This window comes from Pyrus communis, chromosome 1 (genome assembly GCF_963583255.1).
Source record: "Pyrus communis chromosome 1, drPyrComm1.1, whole genome shotgun sequence".
NCBI lineage: Eukaryota > Viridiplantae > Streptophyta > Magnoliopsida > Rosales > Rosaceae > Pyrus > Pyrus communis.
The window spans coordinates 40,992,592-41,017,767 of NC_084803.1; the positions used below are offsets into that span (position 1 = coordinate 40,992,592).

At 35.9% G+C, this 25,176-nt stretch overlaps 3 protein-coding genes and 1 pseudogene across 7 annotated transcripts; 2 read left to right on the plus strand and 2 right to left on the minus strand.

The window, feature by feature from the left end:
- Positions 1–110: 110 nt before the first annotated feature.
- Positions 111–3,563, minus strand: LOC137710997 (aminotransferase ALD1, chloroplastic-like). 2 transcript variants are annotated; one of them, XM_068450188.1, is made up of 9 exons: positions 3,420–3,563; positions 3,195–3,223; positions 3,020–3,087; positions 2,796–2,912; positions 2,578–2,640; positions 1,849–1,953; positions 1,713–1,763; positions 1,080–1,607; positions 111–997 (listed from the first exon to the last, which is right to left on the minus strand). In XM_068450188.1, exons 1-9 carry the CDS (start codon positions 3,497–3,499, stop codon positions 704–706), a joined length of 1,335 nt encoding a protein of 444 aa, XP_068306289.1. In that variant the 5' UTR covers positions 3,500–3,563; the 3' UTR covers positions 111–703. The 2 variants fall into 2 exon arrangements, with proteins under 2 accessions (XP_068306289.1, XP_068306296.1); XM_068450195.1 differs by lacking the exon at positions 3,195–3,223 and having other exon boundaries at positions 3,420–3,556.
- Positions 3,564–10,851: 7,288 nt separating this feature from the next.
- Positions 10,852–16,405, plus strand: LOC137746655 (protein RAE1-like). Of its 4 annotated transcripts, none has more exons than XM_068486666.1 (12): positions 10,852–10,918; positions 11,036–11,124; positions 11,238–11,324; positions 11,819–11,896; positions 12,742–12,932; positions 13,077–13,218; positions 13,534–13,614; positions 14,090–14,218; positions 14,927–15,004; positions 15,274–15,345; positions 15,940–16,020; positions 16,110–16,405. In XM_068486666.1, exons 2-12 carry the CDS (start codon positions 11,068–11,070, stop codon positions 16,155–16,157), a joined length of 1,044 nt encoding a protein of 347 aa, XP_068342767.1. In that variant the 5' UTR covers positions 10,852–10,918; positions 11,036–11,067; the 3' UTR covers positions 16,158–16,405. The 4 variants fall into 4 exon arrangements, with proteins under 4 accessions (XP_068342767.1, XP_068342763.1, XP_068342783.1 ...); XM_068486662.1 differs by having other exon boundaries at positions 10,860–10,923; positions 11,032–11,124; XM_068486682.1 differs by having other exon boundaries at positions 10,868–10,923.
- Positions 16,406–17,483: 1,078 nt separating this feature from the next.
- Positions 17,484–18,049, plus strand: LOC137727929 (uncharacterized). The gene is made up of 3 exons (XM_068466799.1): positions 17,484–17,559; positions 17,624–17,925; positions 18,029–18,049. Exons 1-3 carry the CDS (start codon positions 17,484–17,486, stop codon positions 18,047–18,049), a joined length of 399 nt encoding a protein of 132 aa, XP_068322900.1.
- A 101-nt stretch (positions 18,050–18,150) lies between these two features.
- On the minus strand, positions 18,151–22,679 carry LOC137727940 (laccase-14-like; annotated as a pseudogene).
- Between the last annotated feature and the right edge of the window lie 2,497 nt (positions 22,680–25,176).

Consider the following 25,176-nt stretch of genomic DNA (forward strand, 5'->3'; position numbering starts at 1 on the left):
TGAATTTGTTTTGAATTAATTTTCCCAGATCTGCAGTTAGCTCAATTATCTCTATGCTACATTAAGAACAGAGTTTTAGCATTTTCTTTATCTTGATAGCGGTGCATCGGATTGTTGGTGCATTTCTACTGACATAGATTGTAGATTTCTTTAAGAATTACTCTATTATGAGGCGCAGACGTTCAGCCCCTGGCATATATAGTGAGTTGAAGCGATGTGGCTAGTAGTTAAACGGCGAGTGAGATAAATATGTCAGCAAATCTTCGTAACATTTTCTTAGAGAAACAGTGTATGTGTTTTGAGTTAATCATGTCAGTTTCTTTTGTACGAAAGTAGGTAGTGAATGTTTATGGCAAAGTTTTGCTTAGCCATTTGCCTCGTTCCTTTGAGATTACTCTACTTCTGTGACAGGACTGTTTAATTCAAGGGTAAGTGTAGCCAAGCGACTTAATATTTAGAAAAACCCACATACACTCTCAAAGACATATATAACTTTAATACTAGGTAGAAAATATAATAAATCTCATATTCTCGTACAGATTTTTACCCGTGCCACGAATTATTATTGGTTTAGTAATTATTCCTCTCATAAAACGAAGCCTATAAGTTGTAAAGTATAACATTTAGCGGGCCAAGCCATCCCAATGATGTCGTGTATGCTGATTGTGAATAGATGAAGTGAGAAGTAGGGTGTTCCTTATTCCTATAGAAATAGGGTTTTAAGCCTAGCTGTGGCCTCTAGTATACACTCTCTGTGGCCAAAAGCACTAATTCTCAGGAACTCTTCACCCGACGGACCAAATCCAGATCCCGGAACTGTAATTATGTGTGTTTTCTCAAGAATGTGTTTGCATACATCCCAAGAATTTGAACCTGGAAAGTGCACCCAAATGTAGGGAGCATTGGCACCGCCGTATACTTGTAAACCAACAGAAGACAATGCCTCACCCAGTACATTTGCATTCTCCATGTAGTAGTCAATCAGAGAATTCACAGCCTGAAACCGAAAATGTGAATTTGTAATTTTGTAGACATGTAACTTGTTTGGAAGTAATTTACTTTATGTATAAACGGTTTACCTTGAAACCTTGCGAGGAAAGACAGGCGAGTCCACCTGCTTGAGCAACATTAGACGCCCCGTTGAAGCAAGTGCTGACAATGCGATTGAAGTCGTGTATAACAGGAAATCCATTCGAGTATAAGAGCTCGTCAGGCACAACTGTCCAGCCTAGACGGACACCAGTGAAGCCAGCAAACTTGGAGAATGATGATATTTCGATCGCAACCTGTCTAGAACCGGGAATTTCAAAGATGGAACGAGGGCAGTTATCGTCTTGTACATAAGACGAATAAGCAGAGTCGAAGATGATAATGGATCCATTGTCCCTGGCAAACTTGACAAGAAGCTCTAATTGCTCCCTAGTTGCTGCATGACCAGTGGGGTTGTTTGGAGAGCAGAAGAAGATAACATCTGTTCTTGAAGTGGTTGCCAAGTCGGGAAAGAAGTTATTTTCAGGTCCACACTTCATGTACTCAATGCTCCCATACCTTCCACTCCCACCTTCGTCTCCAGCTTGACCGATAATCACACTTGAGTCGATGTAAGCCTGCCAGCGCAATGTATCGGATCAGATACCAATCGTCAGTTATTCGGAATAATTCAATTAAGCATTTGTTCGTTTGGAACAAGATTGAGTAACGTAGCAACGTACCGGAAATGATGGATCCTGCACAGCTATGGTCACTTTGGAGCCCAGCAACAACTGTAAGTACACAAGAAAATCATAAATCTGTGTTACCGGAATACCCTTGCTTCTAGCCTTGCACGTGTTAAGAAAACGAGAGTACCTGAAGCCGAGTAATGTCACACTGCGCACCATCTGATACGAAAACTTCTGTGTCTTGTATCTGCAGATCTTTATAGAATGCTTTTACAATTGCCTCCCGCAATGCCTATATGTAGACAAACAGTTTAGGTACTTAGCAAGCGCACGGACACGAGCGCGCACACAAACACACCAACATATATATAGAGGGAGAGAAAGAGGAGTAATGTTTTCTCACTAGACTTGTGTTCAGCTGACTATGAACGTGGAACACAATTGAGATTCATAATCCGACAAGAGAACAAGCTCGGGGAAGCAAAGCAAAAGAAAAAAAAAACGAATGCACGGCAATGTTTGAAATTTCTTTGATGCGGTTGACATTTCCGTGAAAATATTGAAAAATTGACAGATTTCATTGTCCTAAAGAAACTCTTAAATTTCAACTAAAATCATTAGATTTTATCGATATTTCCGATATATTGGTTAAATATCGGCAAACTCCAATATCCTAAAGTTCCATTTTAAATTTTTACGTTTTTGAGCAAAATTTTTATCATTTTCATCAAAAGCAATCGGTATCAATACATTCATCGATATTTTCACCAATACCAATATTTTAAACACTGATGCATGAAACACATAAAATGTTGAAGAAAGGAAAGCAAGCAATATAGGGTATCCAAGCATTAAAACTCAACCGCCCACTCAGGAAAAATGACATTCGGGAGAGAATCATGCATTACTATGGTACCTTATTGCCTTGTTCAGGTCCGTACCCTGAATAACCGTCAGCGGTCGAAAGGGCATGTGCATACTGCAAAACACCGAAATTCTCTAAACATTATTAAGACATTAAAAACAAAGTCCACCCAAAATCTTTTCTTTTCTTATTCCCCCTTCTTCTGTAATCTGTATGCTTTTAAAAGTAGTTAGTAGAATATATTCATCGATTCAGTTAAATTTACTAACATTAGCCATGCTTGATGCGATGATTTCTGGTATTGGTTCTGTTGTGTCGCCGATTCCGAGGCTTATCAACTTTGCATTCGGGTACTTCTCAATGTGTTCAAGCTCCAGCCTTGAAATCTGAATTTACACACACACACACACAGATATATATATATTGTTAGCATGAGTTTCTGAATAGTGTATTCAAGAGACTAATCCAATTGCCAAAAGAAGAATGAACTCACCTCAGGAAACAGGTAGCCATTCCGCAATTTCTCCATGTTTGCATTGCGAGCTACCTTCGTACGACAACCTGATTTTTACAGTTGGCAGATTCAAAGATCAAAAAATTATGATACGCAGTGTGTGTGTGTGGAAGGAAAGGATAATCACGTAGAGGAGAAATAGTAACGTTCATACCAAACATTTGGTCCTTTTCGTTCTTGAAGCTGCATGAATGACAAACAAAAGAAAGGTTACAGATTAGTAAACCAACTGGCAAGTGCAATGGAGCATGATTACTTGTGAATGCAGGGTTAAGGGTTTGTTGTTGTTGTTTGCAGAAAATGGGGTGACAGGTAGAACTGAAAGAGCAGTGAACTAGTGAGGTAGTTTATAATTTTGAAAGGCATTGCAGAGTAGTACCTGAAGGCCTGAATTATCATCACAGGCTGCAATGTCATGGCATGGGACATTGATGAAAAACTTGTAGGAAACTTGTACATTTGGATTTGGATTATTGATTGCTCCAATCACAAACTTCGACTCAAATTCTTTTTGTGAGTTGGGACTTGTAGTGTGTGAGAGAGAGATATATGTGTGTATATATAATCTATATCTATAGGACTCGGTTATAAAAGTCTCAGCCTAACGCCGTCTAGGCCCCGCTTAGACGGCTAGCTTCTGCCATGATTAATTTCTAGATGTTTAAAAATAAGAAGGGGAGCCTAGGCTAAAAGTCTTGGCCTAACATCGTCCAGACCCTGCTTAGGTGGCTAGTCTTCGCCATGATTAATTTCTAGGCATTTTAAAAATAAGAAAGGGCGCCTAGACTAAAAGTCTCGGCCTAACACCATCTAGACCCCGCTTACGCGGCTAGCCTCTGCCTTGATTAATTTCTAAGCGTTTAAAAATAAGAAAGGGCGTCTAGGCTAAAAGTCTCCGCCTAACGCTGTCTAGGCCCCGCTTAGGCGGCTACCCTCTGCCATGATTATTTCTAGGCATTTAAAAAATAAGAAAGGGCACCTAGCTAGACGCCCACCTAAACCCGCCTAGACCTGCATTTTATTTTTTTCAATAAATAGTAAGATACTTGTTAAATACTTGTATAAACACTCATTATATATTTGTTTTCCATATTTTCAATATGTTTAAGTACTTTATACTTTATATGTCATTCTATTTTTGTATTATGTATCTCAGTACACTTATTTGTTTATTTTAAGTATCAGTATACATTTATATGTTATTATTTAATTTATATGTTATTATTTATTTTAAGTATAAGTACACATTTATATGTGATATAATACATTTAATTAAAGTTAAAAAATTAAAAAAATTAAAAAAAAAATGCCATCTAGTCTCGGTCTAGACTCCTAGGCGCTAAGCCTCTATCTGTCAACCGACTAACAACTAGTATCTTTTAAAATCTGAATAAAACTTATATAATAAAATATGCATTTATCGGAAACATGGTCAATCTATCTAATACCCTTGACCATAATAAAGAATATTTGGTCAGCCTTGATCCATAAATATTTATATGGCAAAGGAGGTGACCCGTGCAGGAAAATTCTGCAGCAGCCGCAGTGCTCATAAGCAACGATATGTCAGATCCATTGGTTCACACCACATTTCAACATCCGCCATTTATATTTATTCTATATATATATATATATATATATATATATATGTATGTATGTGTGTGTGTGAGAAAATTGTAGTGATGTTTCTTAATTTTAATAATTGGACCAAAGTCGCTCAATTTAAAATTCATAATTATTGGTCCATTAACTCATTAAAATGTGTAACTTTGGTCTTTTTTGTTACTCCGTTAAAACTACTGTCAAAATGAGTCATGTGTCACACTCGTGAGGCTGAATCAAGGGGAAAATATAGAAAACTAAATGAGAAAAATTATAAAAATTGTCTCTGAACTTTAATCTAATTGAATAAATGATTCCTCAACTTTAACCTAATTGAAGCAATGGTTCCTTAGTTTTAACCCAATTGTAACAATGATTCTTCTAACATAACTCGTTTTGATGTAACTTCTGACATAATTGACGAAAAAAATCACAGTTTCACATTTTGAGGAGTTCAGAGACTAGGTCATGGATTTTTAGTTAATATACTATTACTCTAATTAGGTTAAAGTTGAGAAATCATTTTTACCATTTCATATATTATATATACACACACATACATTATATATAAACATTGAGAAACAATTGTTATAATTTCATATATATATATATATATATATAATAGTAGTTGACCAGAACAATGGAAAAATCTATTTTCCACACCACCACCTAATTTCCACTTGTTCCACATTTTTCTACAGTGACGTATTGACCACCTGTGAAATGCTGGGAAACTGCACTTGAGCTCCTCTCCTTGTTGAGTCGTCTTTTTATGCAAGAGAAGATGAAGAAAATGAAAACTCCCAGTCGAGGAAAATGATGTCCTCTGTTGAAGTGAATACATCTGCAACGACAACAATAAAACTTTATCCCACGAAATGAGTCGACTGTATGAATCTTAGAACACCATTGCGTTCGATTTTGCGCTAAATCTTTTGTTAGGCCCAAGTCTCCCTTTGTGCCAAGTCTACTGCAATAAAGTAAACAAAATTTCCACAACTAAATGAATTGAAAATGACGTGTATGAAAGGAAGGATTTGAAGTAGTAATGAAATTTTCCTACCAACCAAACAACTAAAAATTAATGAAATACGATGAACATGGGGACAAACGTTTAGTAAGGACCGAGTTGATAAGCGTATTACTTTAGACTAAGTAGCGTCAACTACAAAAAGAATTCTAAAAAAATTTCATTAATCCAAGGGTGCTATTATTCAAGCTTCGTAATAGTCAATCCGCACTCTTTTCATTAAGAAAACTAGGAGATAAGTGACACCTGAGAATACTGCAGAGTGGCTTTTTAAAAGTATTAATAACAACTCACTGTTTTAATTATAAATTGGTCCTCCTCCCACATTGCAAGTTTGTAATAGTTAAACTTGAAGATCAAGCATGTGAATTTTATTTCTTGCCGCAAGAAATTTTTTCAATTTGCCGGTAATACGGTCTAGTACACTAAGTGTTATGATACAATTGGTTGGAAATTTTTATCAGTTCATAATCAATTGTATTATTACACTTAATGTACTGAATTGTATTTTCAACCCATTGAAAAATTTCTATCATCGTGGATATCAATCTATTTGTGTCCACCATTTATGGTTGCACATTCTTTTGGATTTTGTCGCCCATTTTTACACGTTTGACGTGAAAGTGGACAAAGACTCCCCTTAGTTTAGGGGTCAACATTTACCCTATGGCCTATATACCTTAAAGACCAAAGTCTGGCTGGGCTGGTACACAAGGCCTTATGTTGATGGGTCAGGCTTGGGCGAATAATCCACAGTTTCAATCCGGCCCGTTTGACTACCAAAAGTGGACCGAGTTAGCACGACAAATCAGAAGAAGCGAGGGAGGGAAAGATTCTCTGTGTCTGGGTTTGTAGGGATGAGCTTGCTTGGTATCCGGGCCTTAGAATTTCTCTATACATAAAGATTTCAATCTGCTGCAAATCTGGTGATTGTAATGGTAGTTTTATGTGAGCCTTCATATGCTTCCAAATGACAAAAGAATTTTGTTAAAAAGCTTATTTTGATTTAGTAGCCGTGTGTTATCTTTGCAAAAATAAAATTAGGCTTCGTTTGATATTGATTTTTTCACTTACATAAGCAGCTTTAGCGCATGGTTTATGGCTACTTATGTCCTTCATGCACCTAGCCTAACATGAATTCTCGATGGGATTGCATGCCTAAATTCCTTAAGGAAGTCCAGAAACAACTCATCAGAATCAATCTTGACATGAGCAGCTTTGAAGTATCCAAGTCTTAACAGAGGACCCACCTTGACGATACTTAGGTGGGGAATCTTCATCATTGTTACGCTTGGAGGAGGACATTCTAAAATGGTCCTGCAGAGGAATACCGACAAATATTCGAGAAAAAAAAAAATAAAAATAACGAAATGCCGCAAGCCAAGCCCAACGCGTTAGGCCTAACGTAGTAGCCTTACAAACTCAACAGACGGGCCAGCCCATCAACGCTAGCTGAGCCTTTCCTCCTGCACTCGAACCGGCCCGCTCCAGTCTCTCCCTCCTAGCCCCAGCTGCGCTGACGCCCTTCCAACATCTCCAACTGCATCGCCGACTCCACCACGTGGCCCCAACCGAGCCGCATGAAGGAAAAAAAAAAAAAAAGGATAAAAGAAATTTTCTTACCTTGGAGGTGCGGCAACAGCAAGGACGAAGAAGATAAACAACTCTTCACAGGGCTAGCAAAGCAGAAAATTGGGGGAAGGGAATTTCTTCTTTTCTCTCTTTCTTGTTTAAGATATAATTGCTATGGCTAGCCATGTTCCCTATAAATACATCATTTACACATTTTTTAAGTAAGTTGAAGTTAATTCTACACAACTCAACCGTAAAATCTCTTTATTTTTTGAAAAACTTAGGCATCTGATGTTCATTGACCAAACCCCTCTCACTGGGCATGTGGCTATGGCCGTAACCAAATGTGTTTAATTTGTTTTGTAGATACAATTTCCTCAAATCAAAGGATAACTAAAATTTGCTGCCATATCAAACATAGAATTTAACTAATTGTAAGTTTTGAGAATTTATCGCGATCCATCCTGTTATTAGAAAGAAAGGAGTTGAAATGTTCGAAATAATATTGAACGGGTATGGAGAGTTAAAAATTCAAAATAATTTTGAAACCAAGTCATATACAAAACATATTACTTATTATAAATAAATAAAAATTAACGAAATTAGCATGAAATGAGAGAATAATGATTTAAGAAGTTGATATTTATATTACAAATTAAAAAAAAAAAAAAAACAAACTAATGAAGGGACTTCAAATATTTACATTTTAATAAAAAATCATCCACTAACTTTATTTAATAATAATGACTAAAGACTAACAATAAAAAATATCAAAAAACCTAACAAACCCAACTTGGGCTGGGGAGCATACCACCCCAACCCCCCCCCCCTCAACACAAAAAAAAAAAAACAAAAAAAAACAAAAAAAAAAAAAAACCTCAAACACTCCACTTTTTTCTTCCATTAATAACATAAAAAATAAAAAAATTCGTCACTTATATAATAACACGTGGTATACCATTTGTGTTACGGGTACGAGAAAATCATTAATACCATTTCATATTATATATGTATGTATATATACACTCACGCACACATTATAATTTCATATATATACATATATAGTCGTTGGAGACCAGAACAACGGAAAAATCTATTTTCTACACCACCACCTAATTTCCATTTGTTCCACATTTTTCTACAGTGATGTATTGACCACCTGTGAAATGCTGGGAAACTGCGCTTGAGCTCCTCTCCTTGATGTTTACATGTTGAGTTGTCTTTTTATGCAAGAGAAGATGAAGAACAAGAAGAAAATGAAAATTCCCAGTCAAGGAAAACGATATCCTCTATTGAAGTGAACACATCTGAAACGACAACAACAAAATTTTATCCCACGAAATGAGTCGACTGTATGAATTCTAGAACACCATTATGTTCGATTTTGTGCTAAATCTTCCGTTAGTCCCAAGTCTCTCATTGTGCCAAGTCTACTGCAATAAAGTATAAAAATTTTCCACAACTAATTGCATTGAAAATGACCGTCTCGTGTATGAAAGGAAGGGTTTTAAGTAGTAATGAAATTTTCCTACCAATCTTACAACTACAAATTAATGAAATACAATGAACATGGGGACAAACGTCTAGTAAGGACCGAGTTGATATGTGTATTATTTTAGACTAAGTAGCGTCAACTACAAAAAGAATTCTATACAAAATTTCATTATAAGGGTACTAGTATTCACGTTTCGTAATAGTCAACACGCACTCATTTCATTAAGAAAATTAGGAGATAAGTGATACCTGAGAGGATTGCAGAGTGACTTTTTAGAAGTGTTAATAACAACTTTCTGATTTAGTTAAGCAAGAAATTTTTTCAGTTAACCGGTAATTAAGGGTGGATGCATTTAGGGGTCAGGGGGGGTCAGCTGACCCTCCTAACTTAGTGAATGTCCAGGGATAACTTGAGTGTTGATCCTCCGAACTTTGGTGAATGTCCATGGATGACCTGGGTGCTGCTCCTTTAAAAGTTGGAGTTGCCCTTCATATATGCCCTTCAATTGCTTGATAAAATGCATTAGAGAGGTGTTGTCCCTTTACAGTCTAGTCCTAATATTATTTACATTTGGCTTATTTGTTGGTTGTGATTACAATTGCAAGCAGAAAAAAGAACCAAGTAAAAAATTATCCAAAAATGCAAAGTAAATGAAATGGTGATCTCAGAGAATAACAAAGTATCATCATTCTTGGACATACATATTAATGAGATGCAGTGATATCAAACAATGTTAGTGTGTTCAAGATAAGTGTGTTTTTTTGTTAAGCATTCATATGGAAGCAGCCTTGGAACATGTTAGTTACCCATGCAAATGAGGCATTAACAGGTGTGCAGTATGTCTTTCCAAATGACTTCAGGCCTACCAAGACTCGATGAAATGACGATATGCATGCTATTTATGTTAAAAAAAATTTGCACACTATTCTTACTGATCTCTCTAATATTATTTCCTATATCCATCATTGCCAGTAATACGATCTGGTACACCAAGTGTTATGATACAATTGGTTAGAAATTTTTTATCACTTCATAACCAATTGTATTATTACGCTTGGCATACTGGGCCGTATTTCCAACACATTGAAAAATCTTTAAATGGATATCAACCAATTTGTGTCCACCATTTATTGTTGCACGTTCTTTTGGATTTTGCAACCCGAAGATGAAGTTCGAACTAATTTACTATGTCTCAATATTTTGTGGCCCATTTTTACACGTTTGACGTGAAAGTGGACAAAGACTCCCCTTAGTCTAGGGGTCATCATTTACCCTATGGATAAGGCCACAGTCTGGCTGGGCTGGTATACAAGGCCTTATGTTGATGGGTAAGGCTTGGGAGAATAATTCACAACTTCAATCCGGCCCGTTTGACTACAAAAAGTGGACCAAGTTAACACGACAAATCAGAAGACGTGAAGGAGGAAAAGATTCTCCGTGACTAGGTTTGTAGGGATGAGCTTGCCTGGTATTTGGATCTTAGAATTTCTCTATACATAGGGATTTCAATCTGCTGCATATCTAGTGATTGTAATGGCAGTGTTATGTGAGCCTTCATTTGCTTCCAGATGCCAAAAGAATTTTGTTAAAAAGCTTATTTTGATTTAGTAGCTGTTTTTTATCTTTGCAAAAATAGAGTTAGGCTTCGTCTGATATTGCTTTTTTGTCCTTCATGAGCTGAGCATGAATTCCCAATGGGATTCCAGAGGAAGCACCTTGATGTTCATTGACCAAACCCCACCCCACCTCCCCATTGGGTGTGTGACTATGGTCGTAACCAAATGCGTTTAATTTGTTTTGTACATACAATTTCTTCAAATTCAAAGGCAACTAAAATTTGCTACCACATCAAACACAGAATTTAACTAATTGTAAGTTTTGAGAATTTACCGCAGTTCACCTGTTATTAGAAAAAAATAAGTTGAAATGTTCGAAATAATATTGAACGGGTGTGAAGAGTTAAAAATTCAAAACAATCTTGAAACAAGTTGTATACAAAACACGTTACTTATAATAAATGGAAAACTTAACGAAATTATCATGAAATTAAAAAATGTTATAAATTCACGTGACATTTAAAAATGTTTCCCATGTACACTCGTATTTTTCTTCCTCGTCGTTCAAACTTCTAAGCCACACTCAGTCAGTTTCTACTTTCTTCTGCACTCTCCACCTTCGGGTAAGGTAACACACACACACACTCTCTCTCTCTCTCTCTCTCTCTCTCTCTCTCAGGTTTTACTTCTCAGATGAATGCTCGGTAATTTATTTATTTATTTTTGAAATTTCGAGGTAGAGAAGAAGCGAATTTCACTGAGTGCTACTCCAATGTCGAATTTCATGGCTGCTTCGAATCAGAATCAGAATCCGAACAAGTCCTTTGAGGTGAATTCGATTAACTTGCAGTTATTCGTCGATCATGCTTTGTTTTGATTCTCTTCCTTTATTTAATTTAATTCTATTCAATTTAATTTTAATTTTAATTTTTGATATTTTAGGTCACCCATCTTCCTAACGACTCGATATCGAGCCTAAGCTTCAGTCCCAAGAGCAACATTCTGGTCGCCACCTCCTGGGACAACCAGGTATGTATGTATGTAGCCTTGCATTCTGTTTGGTTGCTAAGAAAGATTTTTCTATAGGATTGGATTTCTGTCATCAGACTACCAGGCACTATAATGTATGATTGGGATTCACATATAATTGTTTACTGGAATCACGTCTTTAGAGAGGCAAACTTCGTGGCGGATGCAGCGACTAGCATGGGATTTGAAGTTGCCAACTTTTGTATTTGGGATAGAACCTTGCCTCCTGTGGCGAGAAAAGCTCTTTTATTTGATTGTATTGGTTCGGGTTGTGACCGTGGTCAGTCTAATTAATGTTATTTCCTTTCTCAAGGAAAAAATATATATATTTATTACAGTATGCTTCTTGCTTATGTAGTATTTATGTGTGATTCATGGAACCGAAGAAGATACACCATTGGATTGATTTTTATAATTTCTTTTCTTATCTGTGCGACCAAACAAACAGTTTATTGGTAGGATTAAGTAATGACTGCTGGTATGCCCGTGTTTAGGTGCGATGCTGGGAGATACACCAGAGTGGACAAAATCTTGCTAGTGTGCCCAAGGCATCCATATCCCATGACCAACCGGTAATGTCTCTCTCTCTCTCTCTCTCTCTCCCCCCATGTTACATGAAACTAGTTCAGTTGTCAAATTGTTTTGTTTCACATGTTTGAATTCCAACATATTGTGGAATAACAGATACATACACAACATTGTGTCAACTATATTTTTTAATTTGAACTAGGGTATGAATTGGTAATGCCTGTTGAATTTATAAATGCTAGATTGTCTGCCTTTTCTTGGTGAATTCGAACTTGGAACCTTTTACTGTTCCACTGGCAGAGCTAGGGGAGTTTACATCTGGCCATGGCCCTCTCATATGATTCTTAACTTCTGCTCCTCATAGTGACTTAGTGTTATTCTGGTTGAATACAAAACAAACAAAAGGTTTGCTGTTTGTTTCTAGATGTATTACTCAGGAACCGATATAAGATTAGTTTTGGAGAAATATATTGGATGCAAAAAATTTTTATGGTTACAGTTGGACGCAAAATTTTGTTAGATAAAAGCAGTACAATCTTTATGTAGAAGGTCAAATATGGAATTTTAATTATGGGAGGTCTGAGACATGCAAGATCTTACGTTTGCAATGAAAATATCAAGGACAATTGCTTTTACACTTGTTATATGCTGTTGATTAAGAAAGTAATTTTTTGTACCGTTTATCTACGATCTCTTGTAAAAAGTTGAGTCTTTTGAATAAGGATCACCACTATTTCAAAGATTTATTGATAAATAGTTAAATACATATGTTTTGTGCGTGCACAAGTATGTGCATTTGATTTGAGACCACATTAGATCAATGTATGTTAATAAAGGAAATTCTGTGATATAACTTGAAGGATATATGTCTATCTATAATTCTATATAGGTTTTGTGCTCAGCTTGGAAGGATGATGGATCTACTGTGTTCTCTGGAAGCTGTGACAAGCAAGTTAAGATGTGGCCTTTAGCTGGTAACCAACCGGTGACCGTTGCCATGCACGATGCACCAATAAAAGAGGTTTCTTGGATCCCGGAGATGAACTACTTAGTCACAGGAAGCTGGGACAAGACTCTGAAGTAAGTAAAACATTTGTTTTTATCTAGTTTGAGCTATCTGAATTTGTGCACCAGAAATTTCAGTCGGATACTTGTTAAAATAATTTGTTAAAGAAGTCTTTTTTTTCTTCTTTTTAATGTATGACCTTTGCCATCTATCTTCAGGTATTGGGATCTGAGGCAGCAAACTCCAATCCATACCCAAGCTCTACCTGAGCGCTGCTACACTCTATCAGTGAGATACCCTCTAATGGTTGTTGGCACTGCAGACCGAAATCTGATTGTTTTTAACTTGCAAACCCCACAGGTATCATTTTATTTGTAAGAGTTATCAGATATCATTTATTTTATCAATTTGATGCAACAAGAATACATCGACGAATTAAAGCAGTTCACTTCTTCATTAACTTTGTTTACTTCTAGTCTTCAGAATTAACATTTATCTAGGCTTTTAATTATTTTTGCGGTACCTTGAGGATAAGCTTCTAGTTCTTTTTGAAGTTTTCAAGTCCAGTCAATAGAGATGGGATTTATTATATAGAGATTCTAATATTTGATTGGGTTGCCGTCATTGACATTCTATGTTTTGACTCTAATTTCAATTATTTCTAATTACTAACAGACTGAATTCAAGAGAATTGTTTCACCCCTAAAGTATCAAACAAGGTCTGTTGCAGCATTTCCGGATCAGCAAGGATTCTTGGTAAGTATTTTGATTTTCCCTTCAAAATTGTTCTTTATTTATTTTTTGGCCTTGTAATTACCTGTTTAGTTTCTGTCTAAAAGTATAGTTGTTCTATTAATTATCTAGGGGAGACCAAAACCATGAAGAATATGAGCGCTACCAAGTTTATATCTTTGACTTCGATAATAGTGCTATAATTTTTCAGATTGAGATGGGTGTTCCCTTCCACTAAAGCACATGGGGAGATTGTATAAATTATCTGCTCAAATGTATTATAATCTTTTTGAGAATTTGATGTGTTGATATCATTGGACATAACTGATATACCACTTAGCCATCAGTTCTATCTTTTGCCATTCTACTTTTTTTTACTATCGTGATTCATGATTATTGAACATCACATAGGATCACTAGTACTCTTTTTTTTTTTTGCTTCATAACCATTTACCTTATCTGAATAATTAATGAATCAAATAATTATGATTCTGACCAGGTTGGCTCTATTGAAGGGAGGGTTGGTGTACATCATCTTGATGATGGACTACAAAGTAAAAACTTTACCTTCAAGTGCCATAGAGAGGGCAATGACATCTACTCAGTCAACTCTCTGAACTTCCATCCCGTAAGATCCCTTTGTCTTTTTCCTTTTTCATAGTTATGTCTGGACAATGTACTGAGGGTCCAACATATTTGTTTTTGGTGTTCTATATTTTTGTTTTTAAATTAAAGATAGGAGTGAAGGAGAGAAAAATACGTTAGAGTAGTTTATAGAATTTGAAACTCAAAATTCAAAACACTTCAAAGTGAAATGTCTCTGTTGTGGTCTTCGTTACATGCATTCTTCGTCAGCTCTGTAAGGTCCCATCTCCCCCCTTCCTTTGTCCTGTTGCTTTTCACTCTCTTGAATTGTGAAAGACAAAAAGCAAATAGGTTTCTGAATAATCCTTGAATTACTATTTTTCTTTTGTTTTGAATTTTTCTTTTATATTATTAATGGATTGTATTCGTTGTTGGCTTGTGATATCTGTAAAGTAGTTAGATTGCTATGTATACTGGATGATTTTGTCTGAACGGTGAATTTGGTTAATTTAAATCTTACCTTCATGTTCGAATTTGTCTTTTTTTTAGGAATGAGTTTACTTCAAAATCATGATTTGGAATGCCTAATTATTTGACAGTTTCCATCCAAACTAATTTATTGAACATTCTCTGTTGGTTCGTTATGTTTATTGTTAGGTTGTTGAGTGAGATGTTGATAAATTCTGAGGCTTCATTTTCTGTTTTACTGTTATTTGTTGCAGTAGAGCTTATTTTGTGCTCCTCGTTTCAGGTACATCACACATTTGCTACTGCTGGTTCTGACGGTTCTTTCAATTTTTGGGATAAGGATAGCAAACAGAGACTAAAGGTTTCTCCCATATTTTTTTCTACTGCTACTTTTGTCTTCGTATTATGCTTAAATTATAAGCATCTTGACTGTTGGTTTCCGATCAGTTTAAGTTGCCGCTAATCTGGCAATTTTACTTTGTTGGCTTTAGTTCTGTACAAGTCATTTTCTTTTTCTGGCATGAGCTTGTCCAGTCCCCGACTCTCTCCTTCCTGTTTATATATTTGGTTACTGATCATTTGTTTTGTATGCGTATAAGTGCCTAATAGAGGGTTTTCTGATTTTTTCAGGCAATGGCGAGGTGCAGTCAATCTATACCTTGCAGTGCTTTCAACAGTGATGGTTCCATATTTGCATACGCAGTAAGTCTCTTTATTCGTGATTTTGCAACTAATATGAGGGTTCGGTCTTGAGGTTTGCCATTCAAATTTTCACGGCACTGACTCATGGTGTAAAATTTGTTTACAAAAATGAAAATACTATCCTTACGTTTCTGGTTGTCCTCTTTTAAATCTGGGTTGGTAATGAATGGAGTCTGGAGGTTGTATACATCCGTAGATGTTATGTTCTTCCAACTGATCTAAAGTGGTAGAAGTAGGTTGTATACGTTGCAACTTCAGGAAATACCTTTGCGTATGCATTTTTATTGTATTTCTTGCAATGATGACTAACCTTTTGCAATTTCAATTTATACCACAATGAACCTTCCACTCTGTAGACTTGCTTGTCTTTCACTATTGTTTCTGTCGAGATTATACTGCATGGCTTGCCATGGTTATTTTGGTCTTGTGCTGTTGTGGTCGTGTTTCTTTCTGTATTCAAGTGACTGATGCTGGTTTGTGGTTCTAATCTCTGAGAGCCAATTTGACTCAAAAACTGGTTGCACAAATTCCTTATATTTTTCTCTCCTAATTTAAATGTTTCACCGGAGATTCTTTCCAAACGCGTGTTTTTAGGTTTGCTATGATTGGAGCAATGGTGCTGAAAATCACAATCCTGCTACTGCAAAGAACTGCATTTACCTCCATGTGCCACAGGTATGTCTGTGACCATACATTTCCAGTAATTTTGTTGACGAAGGCCTGGAAATACTCAAACTGCAATGTTACGCTTTTCTCGGTTGCAGGAAGCTGAGGTTAAAGGCAAGCCAAGAATCAACACCGGAAAACGGTGAAGCTGTTTGCGACCAGCCATGTTTGCCATGAGCTATTTGTGCATACGACGTTTTTTAGTATGCAAACGCGTGATCAAGGCGGCATTCTCCGTGTCTAGATGTTTAGATAGAAGATTGTTCTGGTGCTATTTCTGAGTTGCCATTTTCGAAGAGGCGGCTAGTTTGTTCTTCGCTACGTACTAGGTTGTTCAAAGGGTCTTGTTCTTGTTCCATTTTGAGCAGAGAATTCAAACCTTATAAATATCTTTGCTAAAGCTGGAGGTTTTCGTTATTCTGATGCGATCTTTGCTTAAACTACTTCAATTGCTAGTGGTTACGGTTAAATTTTAACAAAGTCATTTTTCTCTTAAAAGCACGGAAATAAAATTAAAATTAGTTTCTTTTCTTTTCTTTTCGAGATACAATAATAGGAAAAGATTTGTGGCACCATATTTTTACACAACTTTTGACATACGTTTTTGTAGGATCTACTTTGTAATGCATTTTGACAAATCGAACTGTCTATCTTTTAGATCTTCCATCAAAGATCATGTTTACCAAGTCACCAAAATCTGAAACTAATATGACCGTTGGATTAAGAGTTTAAGGTTTCTTTATAGAACTGGATTTGCCCATTTCCTTCACTATAAATGAATATCTTAATGATTTTGGATTCATCTATTTTTTTGCAATGGTGATCTATGAATGATATTCTAAAAGATAGATGGTTTAGATTGTTAAAATACATTACTGAATGGGTTTATAAAAACGTGTGTCAAAAGTTGTGTAAAAAAAATGATGATACTGATTTGCTCCCTATATATATTTACATTAAGAGATGGGGAATAAATTGGTATCAAATTCATTATGTAAGAAACTTAAAGCTAAATTAAAATTAGTTTTAGATATACAAGACCCATTCACTTTGGTATATTATGTTTTTTCTTTTAAACAAACGATATTATCTACACTAAGTAGGAGGGGAGCGGGTGAACTTAACCTCACAATGGGCTAGCAATAATGTGGTTCAAACTCGACTTTGGCGAGAATCAAACTTGACACCCTCTCACTTACAAGTGAAGAGGAATACCACTAAACCGTAGTACTAAGTGACTTTTTGGTATTTATGTATTTTTATATTTATTCCACTAATTAATATAATAAGGGTCAGTTTGGGATTGATGTGCTTTAAAAAAAAAACTACTTTTGATGTGCTTTAAAAATAATCAAATGTAAAATAAAGCTGATGAACGTTTGGTTAACTGAATTTTAAAAGTGCTTTGAGTATGAAAAGCAACGTAAAAACATTTGGTAAAATTTAATGTAAAAGTGATGCAATTGTATACAATGACAAATGAACATAGTAGTAGGAATGTGGGCAACGACAACAGTGGTGGTAATGGTGGTGGTGGTTGTGGTGGAGGTGCAATGGTTGTGCTAATAGTGGGATGTGTTGATTGGGATGGATAGATCACAATGGTGGTAAGGCGGTGGTTGCACCGATAATGGCGGTTTTGGTTGGGGTGGTAATGGCAGTGGTGGCGGTGGCGACAATGATGGTGGTAGTGGTAGTTGTGGTTGTAGTGGCAGTGGTGACAGTAATGGTGGTGGTGGCAGCAATGGTGGTAACAATGGTTGTAGTGGCGGTGGTGGTGGTAATGGTGACGATGACGGTAATGATGGTGGTGACAATGGTAGTAGTGGTGACATTGGTGGAGGTTGTGGTTATGTCGGTGGTGGTGGCAAAAATGGTGGTTGTAATGCTGGTGATGGTGTAAAATTAACAAAGGTATTACAACAATTGAAAATATTTATTAAAAACCCAACTCTGCTTTTTATTACAACAAATTTTAAAAGTAAACTACAAACTGCTTTTAAAAATTACTGTCTAGAGCCCATTACTTTTAGAATAAGCAAAATATTTTACTTTTTTTCAAACATTTTTTTACTACTTCAAGTACTACCAAACAGAGCCTAAATCCAGTAAGGAACATGATATATTATGTCCGACCCCTCAACAAGTGGGCAAATCATGAGGGGGTGGAAGAATTTTACTTTTTAGATCAACACCACTTTTCACGAGGAACACCGTTGTCATTCCCCACGTTTGATGACGCTCTATATGACAATGCATCACCCACACACCTGCATTCATCACGATATTAACCATTTCAGATTTTTTTTACTTGATTTGATAATTAAAATGTTAATAAATATGATGACACAAGAAAATTACAGGCATGCAAAATTAAATTTGATTTATCTTTTTTTTTTTTTAAATTGAAATTAGTTACTAAACGAGATTTCAAATTTTAATTTAAAAAAATGAAATCAAAATGATTATCAAACGTCCTAAAATTGATTTGAAATTTCATTCTCTCTTTAGCATTTGAAGCATATTCTTAATTTTCTTACATAATAAATTTAGGATAATACTTTTTTTTAGTACAAATTTAAGATAATACTTAAGTACTCACAACGAGTACTCTATTTGCTCACTTTTCGATTTAGCCCAATAAAAAAATGTTACTTGTCCTTATTTTTAAAGCCTAATTAAAATTAAATAACATGTCCATTATTTTTTTAAACAATACAAGACGAGTTATCATTGTACAAAATAAAAAAGCAAGTACTCACCAGTGAGTGTCCAAGTATTATCCATAAATTTATGAATCTTATCAACATAAGAAAATGGTGGTGACCCAAAGGGCTAGCTAGAAAATAAAAAAAGACAAAAACAAATACACAAAAATGTTTAAAGAAGAAAATTAAGGTTAGCATTATCCTTATAATTTTGTTAGGTACCTGGATTATCTGCTCTAAATCTGATTGCAACCCAACCGTTCTTAGGAACACCAACTGTACTCTCCTCTGGAGGATCAACAAGATTGGAGCTTAAAGGGTCTTTCTTGGGGTTGAAGTTTCCGAAACCCCAGCCAACAACATAAAAGCTATAGCCATGCAAATGCACAGGATGGTTATCACTTGCTAGCACATTGGTTCCCTGTAAAACTAGTTCAACACTCGCATTGTACTCCAGAACCACCACCTTCGTGCCGTAGGAAGGGGTAAACAAGTTGTCGGGAAGTCAATCACCGGTATAATTGAACCCCTTAGAAGGTTTTCTTGGAAAATCTTTCTCGAAAACACCTGGGATCTTATAATAGTACGCTCGAAGTATGTCGATGGATGGGGCTACAAAGCTTACGTTGTTCACGCTAGCGGAAAATCTTTTACCAAAGGGACCGCTGCATGGTTTGCCGCTGCAATTTAGCAGATTTACAGATATGGCGAAGAAGAGGTGGGTGTTTACATGTAATGGGACATTGGTTGGGTGCTCTTTCGTTGCTAGGCTTCTAAGTGCTTGGTGAAGTCGGTTGATGCTTGAGTTCTGTTATAGGGAGGTAGATGGGGAAATTTGTAGTGAGGAAACTGTGGATGATCTCGGTGTGAACTGCGGTATTTAACGATGGCTGTTGTCGTGGTTTGATCGAAACCAGCTCCGGTGGCGCTTGAATATGCTCTTGCAGCCATGAAATAGAGACTTGGAGGTTGGTTTGCTTGTAATAAAACATCCATGGATTGGCCTGGGGTTATCATTAAGTAAGATGTCTCGATTTGTTTTGTGTAGTAACCATCCTTTCCCACCAATGTTAATTTGTGGTTTGCTATGCCGAAGAAAAGCCCTTCATCCATTACCGCGCTAATTATCCGAAGCAAATAGGTTTTCCCATTCTTCACTGATATTTCGAAAGTACCTGCATGTTACATTAAAATGTTATTAGTAGAGAGAAATGAATAAAAAGATATATACACATTAAAGAAAGAGAGATTAAGCGAGAAAACAGATATTGTAAAATATTTATTAAAGATAGCGAACTAGAGAAAGATTAAAGATTAAAACAAGTTTTTAATTTTTTTTTTTAATATACAATAATAATCAAGCACGTATACATTTTATTTTCAAAACTACAAACTAGCCACAAAAGATAAGTCTATTTTTGAGGTTTACAATTTAACTCACTAAATTATTTCAACTTCAAAATTTTGTTTAAAATGAAGTTATAAAATGACTAGCTAGTCATGAAGGAAACTTATTGACGGGATAAGTTTTTTAACTGCTAATTCATTTTCCATCTTCGACTTGGGCAAGATTTGAAAGTTAAGCATTCATTTCCTCCTTTAGAATACATTGAATGTAGCGACTCCAATCCAAGAAATTAAGTAGACCAGGCCTAAATATACATTGACACAAACTTATTGATATTCTTGTTGTCACATCCCGGCCCGGGACGGATCACTTCCCGGGCCCGCTCCACTACCGTAACACGATATTGTCCGCTTTGGGCTTACCATTCCCTCACGGTTTTGTTTTTGGGAACTTACGAGCAACTTCTCAGTGGGTCACCCATCATGGGATTGCTCTAGCCCCCTTCTCGCTTAACTTCGAAGTTCCTACGGAATCCAAAGCCAGTGAGCTCCCAAAAGGCCTCATGCTAGGTAGGGATGAGAATATACATATAAGGATCACTCTCCTGGGTGATGTGGGATGTCACACTTGCAGTCCCAATGCTATTAGAAGTTTCTCTCTTACTTATTAGTATAAATAAATGCATAAGGCGTGATAAACATCACTCACAAATTCTCAAGCCTTTATCTCTCCTCTTCTCTCTGACTGATCTCTCTCTTTCTTCCTTCACTAAATTCATACTACAACAACTATTTATTTACAAGAATATTTATCAATTTTCTTTGTTGATATCAATATACCTGATTTGGAACATGGATAGAGATGGCCTGGTTGCCCATTTATGGTATATGCATCTGAGAGTATTGGTTCACCTCCTGTTATATTTGCATTTCCTGGTATCTCCATAACATCTTTCTTCCACCACTCGCCTAAGAAAGAACAATAACATTATTAATTTTGAATACTTTAAAGATCATTTGATCAGTGACGGAGCAAAAAATTGGAGCTAGAAGGGGCTTTTACGCCATATAAAAGAAATTGGACAAAAAATGCTAGCACGAATGGAAGAAAAAAGGTTAATTTTTATAGTGCAATGAAAAAATTTAATCAAAAGAGAGTAATGGAGTAGGGAAAAAAAAAAAGAGAATGAGATAATATAAGCACCAAAACTTTTTTGTAAGTTTCTACAATGACATTGAACAAAAATTAATAACCATGGTTCAAAACTGTAGCTATGAAAATGGTCTTTCAAGATAAATTTTTCCTCTATTCCATATATATGTAGTTTTATTGTAAAACAACACTCTATCATGCAAAATGATGAACTGGAAGGCAAGTTGATATAAGGCTTTGGCTTCATAACAATACTACTATAAAACACATTTTGTTGGTCAATTAGAGAAATATAATAAAGCTAGCTGGGAGCAAAAACACATAAGTCGAAGAATGCACTATGTTCAACCAAAAGCACACAAATAGAAGCTACAAAGTGAAAAAACTTCAAAATAAGCACAAACCTCTCCTGACCCTCAAGTGGCTCCACCACTGCATTTGATAACCATTGCATTTTCTACGTACATACCTTATTGCATTTTCAGTTTTCAGTACGTACATACCTAGTATGATTGGAACCTCTGCATGAGGTTTAGAAAAGGGATAGCGAGAACCACGTTTTGGATAGACAAAAATGGGTCCGTGAACTGTTGCTCTTGCCCACCCACTGTGTGCGTGCCACCACATTGTTCCTTCTTCCGTTGTAAACTCTACTTTGTAAGTGTACTTGTTTCCTGGCTCAATCGGGCACTGCGTGATGTACTCAGGTCCATCTGACCATGGATTCCTTACTTGTCTAACTTCATGCCTGTAAATTAAACATACATTTTGTTGAAAAATGCAACTCTACATCAGAAACTTGACAAAATATATTACTACTTATAAATGAACGGTTTTGCTATAAATAATATCGAGATCTTTTGCGATAAAACTTAACACCTATCTTACTACACAAATGGTTAAATAGGTTAAATCAGAGTGATTAGTAATAGGTTGTTGGCCCAACTTTGAAATCTTAACACATTTTGACACAAAAACAAATTAATTAGTTAAATACATGGATAGAACTATAATTTGAATATAAATTAAATGACGCACCAATGAAACGTGATGTTGTAGTTTGCCTTGTTATAGACCGTAATAATCATTTTATCTCCTCTACGAGCTTTCAAAGTCGGCCCTGGGAATCGGTCGCTCACAGTCAGGATTTCCTTGGTACTACATAGTCGAGTGTAAGAAGATGATTTCACCTGCACCAACAACAACGCAATTTACACACATGAACATGAGAGAGAGAGAGAGAGAGAGAGAGAGAGAGAGAGAGAGAGAGAGAATGTGAGAGATCTCGAGAGAGAAATAGATCGGTACAAACCACGAACTTCTGTTGATGGATTTTCCCATTTGTAACATTAAAAAGTAGAAAAACTTGAAAACACACAAAAACTAAGATGTACTAAAACATTAACCACGCCTGCAAAACTTTCAAAGCTCACTATTTGTTTCAAATCCCAAATTGTCATCAAACTTCTCTTATGTGTAGTGTATACTCTCTCTCTCTCTCTCTCTCTCTCTCTCTCTCTCTCTCTCTCTCTCTCTCTCTCTCTCTCTCTCTCTCTCTTCTTTCTTTTTATGTGGCAATTAATAACACTTTCCTCTCTCTCTTTCTTCTTTCTTTTTATGTGGCAATTAATAACACTTTCCTACTGTAGACCTCAGTATTGGATTCATATATTCAAAATTACATTAAATTAGTTGATTTGGTTGCAAACCATACAGTGGAAATGCTTTGTACTTGCAACGTTGTTGTGAAAATCTACACCAACTTTCTTAAATAAGTTGATTTTGTAGATTAGGATAATCTATTTATGGAAATGTTGGTGTGAAGGTGCATACCAATTTTCTTTATTTTATCGTTATTTTAAGATAAATTCTCTTATTTATATGTTACAAGTGTGTTTGGACCTAAAATCCTCATTTCGGCCCAGTTGGTAGGTGCGGGCCTAGAAAGGAGGTTGTGGGTCTCAGCCCAATGATGTAGTGATGATGGAATAGTCGAGTCCTAGACAAAGTAGGATTGTCTAAGGATTAGAATTGGGTTCTAGAGTGGCCGAGTCCTAGATGAAGCAGGACTATTTGAGGGTCAGGAATGATGATAAAGGTTTGAACTAATTTCTCAGTCGTAAGGATTGCCATTGGATGAGATATGAATTGATCATGTTACAACTTACAAGTTTTGGTTCAGAGTTCTAGTTCAAGTTGAAAAGGGCGAGATTTGGCAGTGATAGAGTTTTACTAGAAGGAGGTTTTGTGGAGCTAATTCCAAAGTGTATTTTTTCAGATAATGTTGAGGAATTGCAATACTATTAGGACTCTGCAACTCGACAGTCTTAGGTATCAAGTAGCTTGTCCTATAAATACAAGAAGATTGACAATGTAGAGAGGGCCTTCAACTCGACACATAAATCAACGCTCTATACAAAACCCTTTTACACCCTATTGTGAAAACTAACTACTTCACTAATCGTTAACCCAAATTTCAACTGGATAGACGGGTCTAGGTTGGCAACTGATGGACGAAGACTAACTAAATAGATGCGGTTTTCCATAAGCAACTATTGAAGGCGAACAACTGATTTGAGGGGACTGAATTTGTAGAGTCAGTTTTCCTTAAGAGATTCGAACGACTGGAGACGGGGATTCTCTATGAATCTATGACAGGTTAGTTATTTCAAGTCTCAAACACCAAAGAGTCTTTGATTCTTGCTGAAAGAGATCACTTCATTAGCCTTCTCGACAAAGTGAAGTGTTTTATGATTGGCTACTCTCATGTTACATTTAGAGTTTGACATACAAACAACCGAATCTTTTTTATGATGAAGACACTCATCTCCTTTGAGTTTCTTTGTCCATATAGTTTGATACTGGTTTGGTGGGCCTATATTTCAACCAATATAGTTGAGGTTGCCAAAACTTGTGCAGCAGATCCAAAACTTCACAGTGATTTGGATAACTTTATTTTTAGGTTCTTGAACTCAAGGATGAGAATGTTCATTCCTCGATCGAAACTGCTAAATTCAGGAGTCAGCAACGCATTTTACCACATTACCACATTTGAATTATTCGTCCGATTGAGCTTGGTAGCAAATTGGCACGCTTGCATCAGCATTCGAGCCACTGAAGAATGTCATTAACTTTTAGTTACTCAACTTGCGTGCTATGTAGATTTGTAATTTTAAAATCAACTAAGTGGCTAAGAGAATTTCTTCTACAAATAAGTACTAAATGAAATTATTCAAATGGTACATTCAATCAACTTGGAGACGCTGCATCATCATTGCTAAAGGCTTGTTTGGTGACCATTTATGTTCGTATTTATATATTGGAAACGGAGGAGTTGATGGATGATGATGAATACATGAAGATATGAAGTAGAATTTGAATTTTACTTTCTTTTAGTTTTCATTTTGTGTAATGTGTAACCTAAAAAACCATTTCAACCTATGTGGCAAGAATGCCAAATAACAAGGAATACAAAAACTTCATTAGGCTTGGGTGTGATCATAGAGTCATTCAACGGGCAACCGGGTGTTTTATACCGAAGGCAGTGCTAGTCACACAATCATATTTACTTTTTTATGTACTTGTGTTAATTTTTTATCATCGATCTTTTTTAATTTATTCAATCTGACGACCAAAAATTAAGAGGATGCATGAGAATCAGAGATAAAAATTAGGTGTGTGGATAGCATCACGAGAAATGTTAAGGACATCAAATTGGATTCCAAATAAAATAGCAAGGACATGTTATTAATATTCAATTGATGAAATTAACAAGTGTAATTTAACAATAATTAATTTTGTAAGCAATTTCTACTTCACAACCCTCAAAGTTTGCCAAAATCAGTGTACTTCACTTACTTTTTTTTGTCTCATTTTCATACATAAAGTTTGATTTTTTTGACACTTTGATAGTACTTCCGTTAACTTAGCCATTAACTTTTCTGTTAATTGATGATG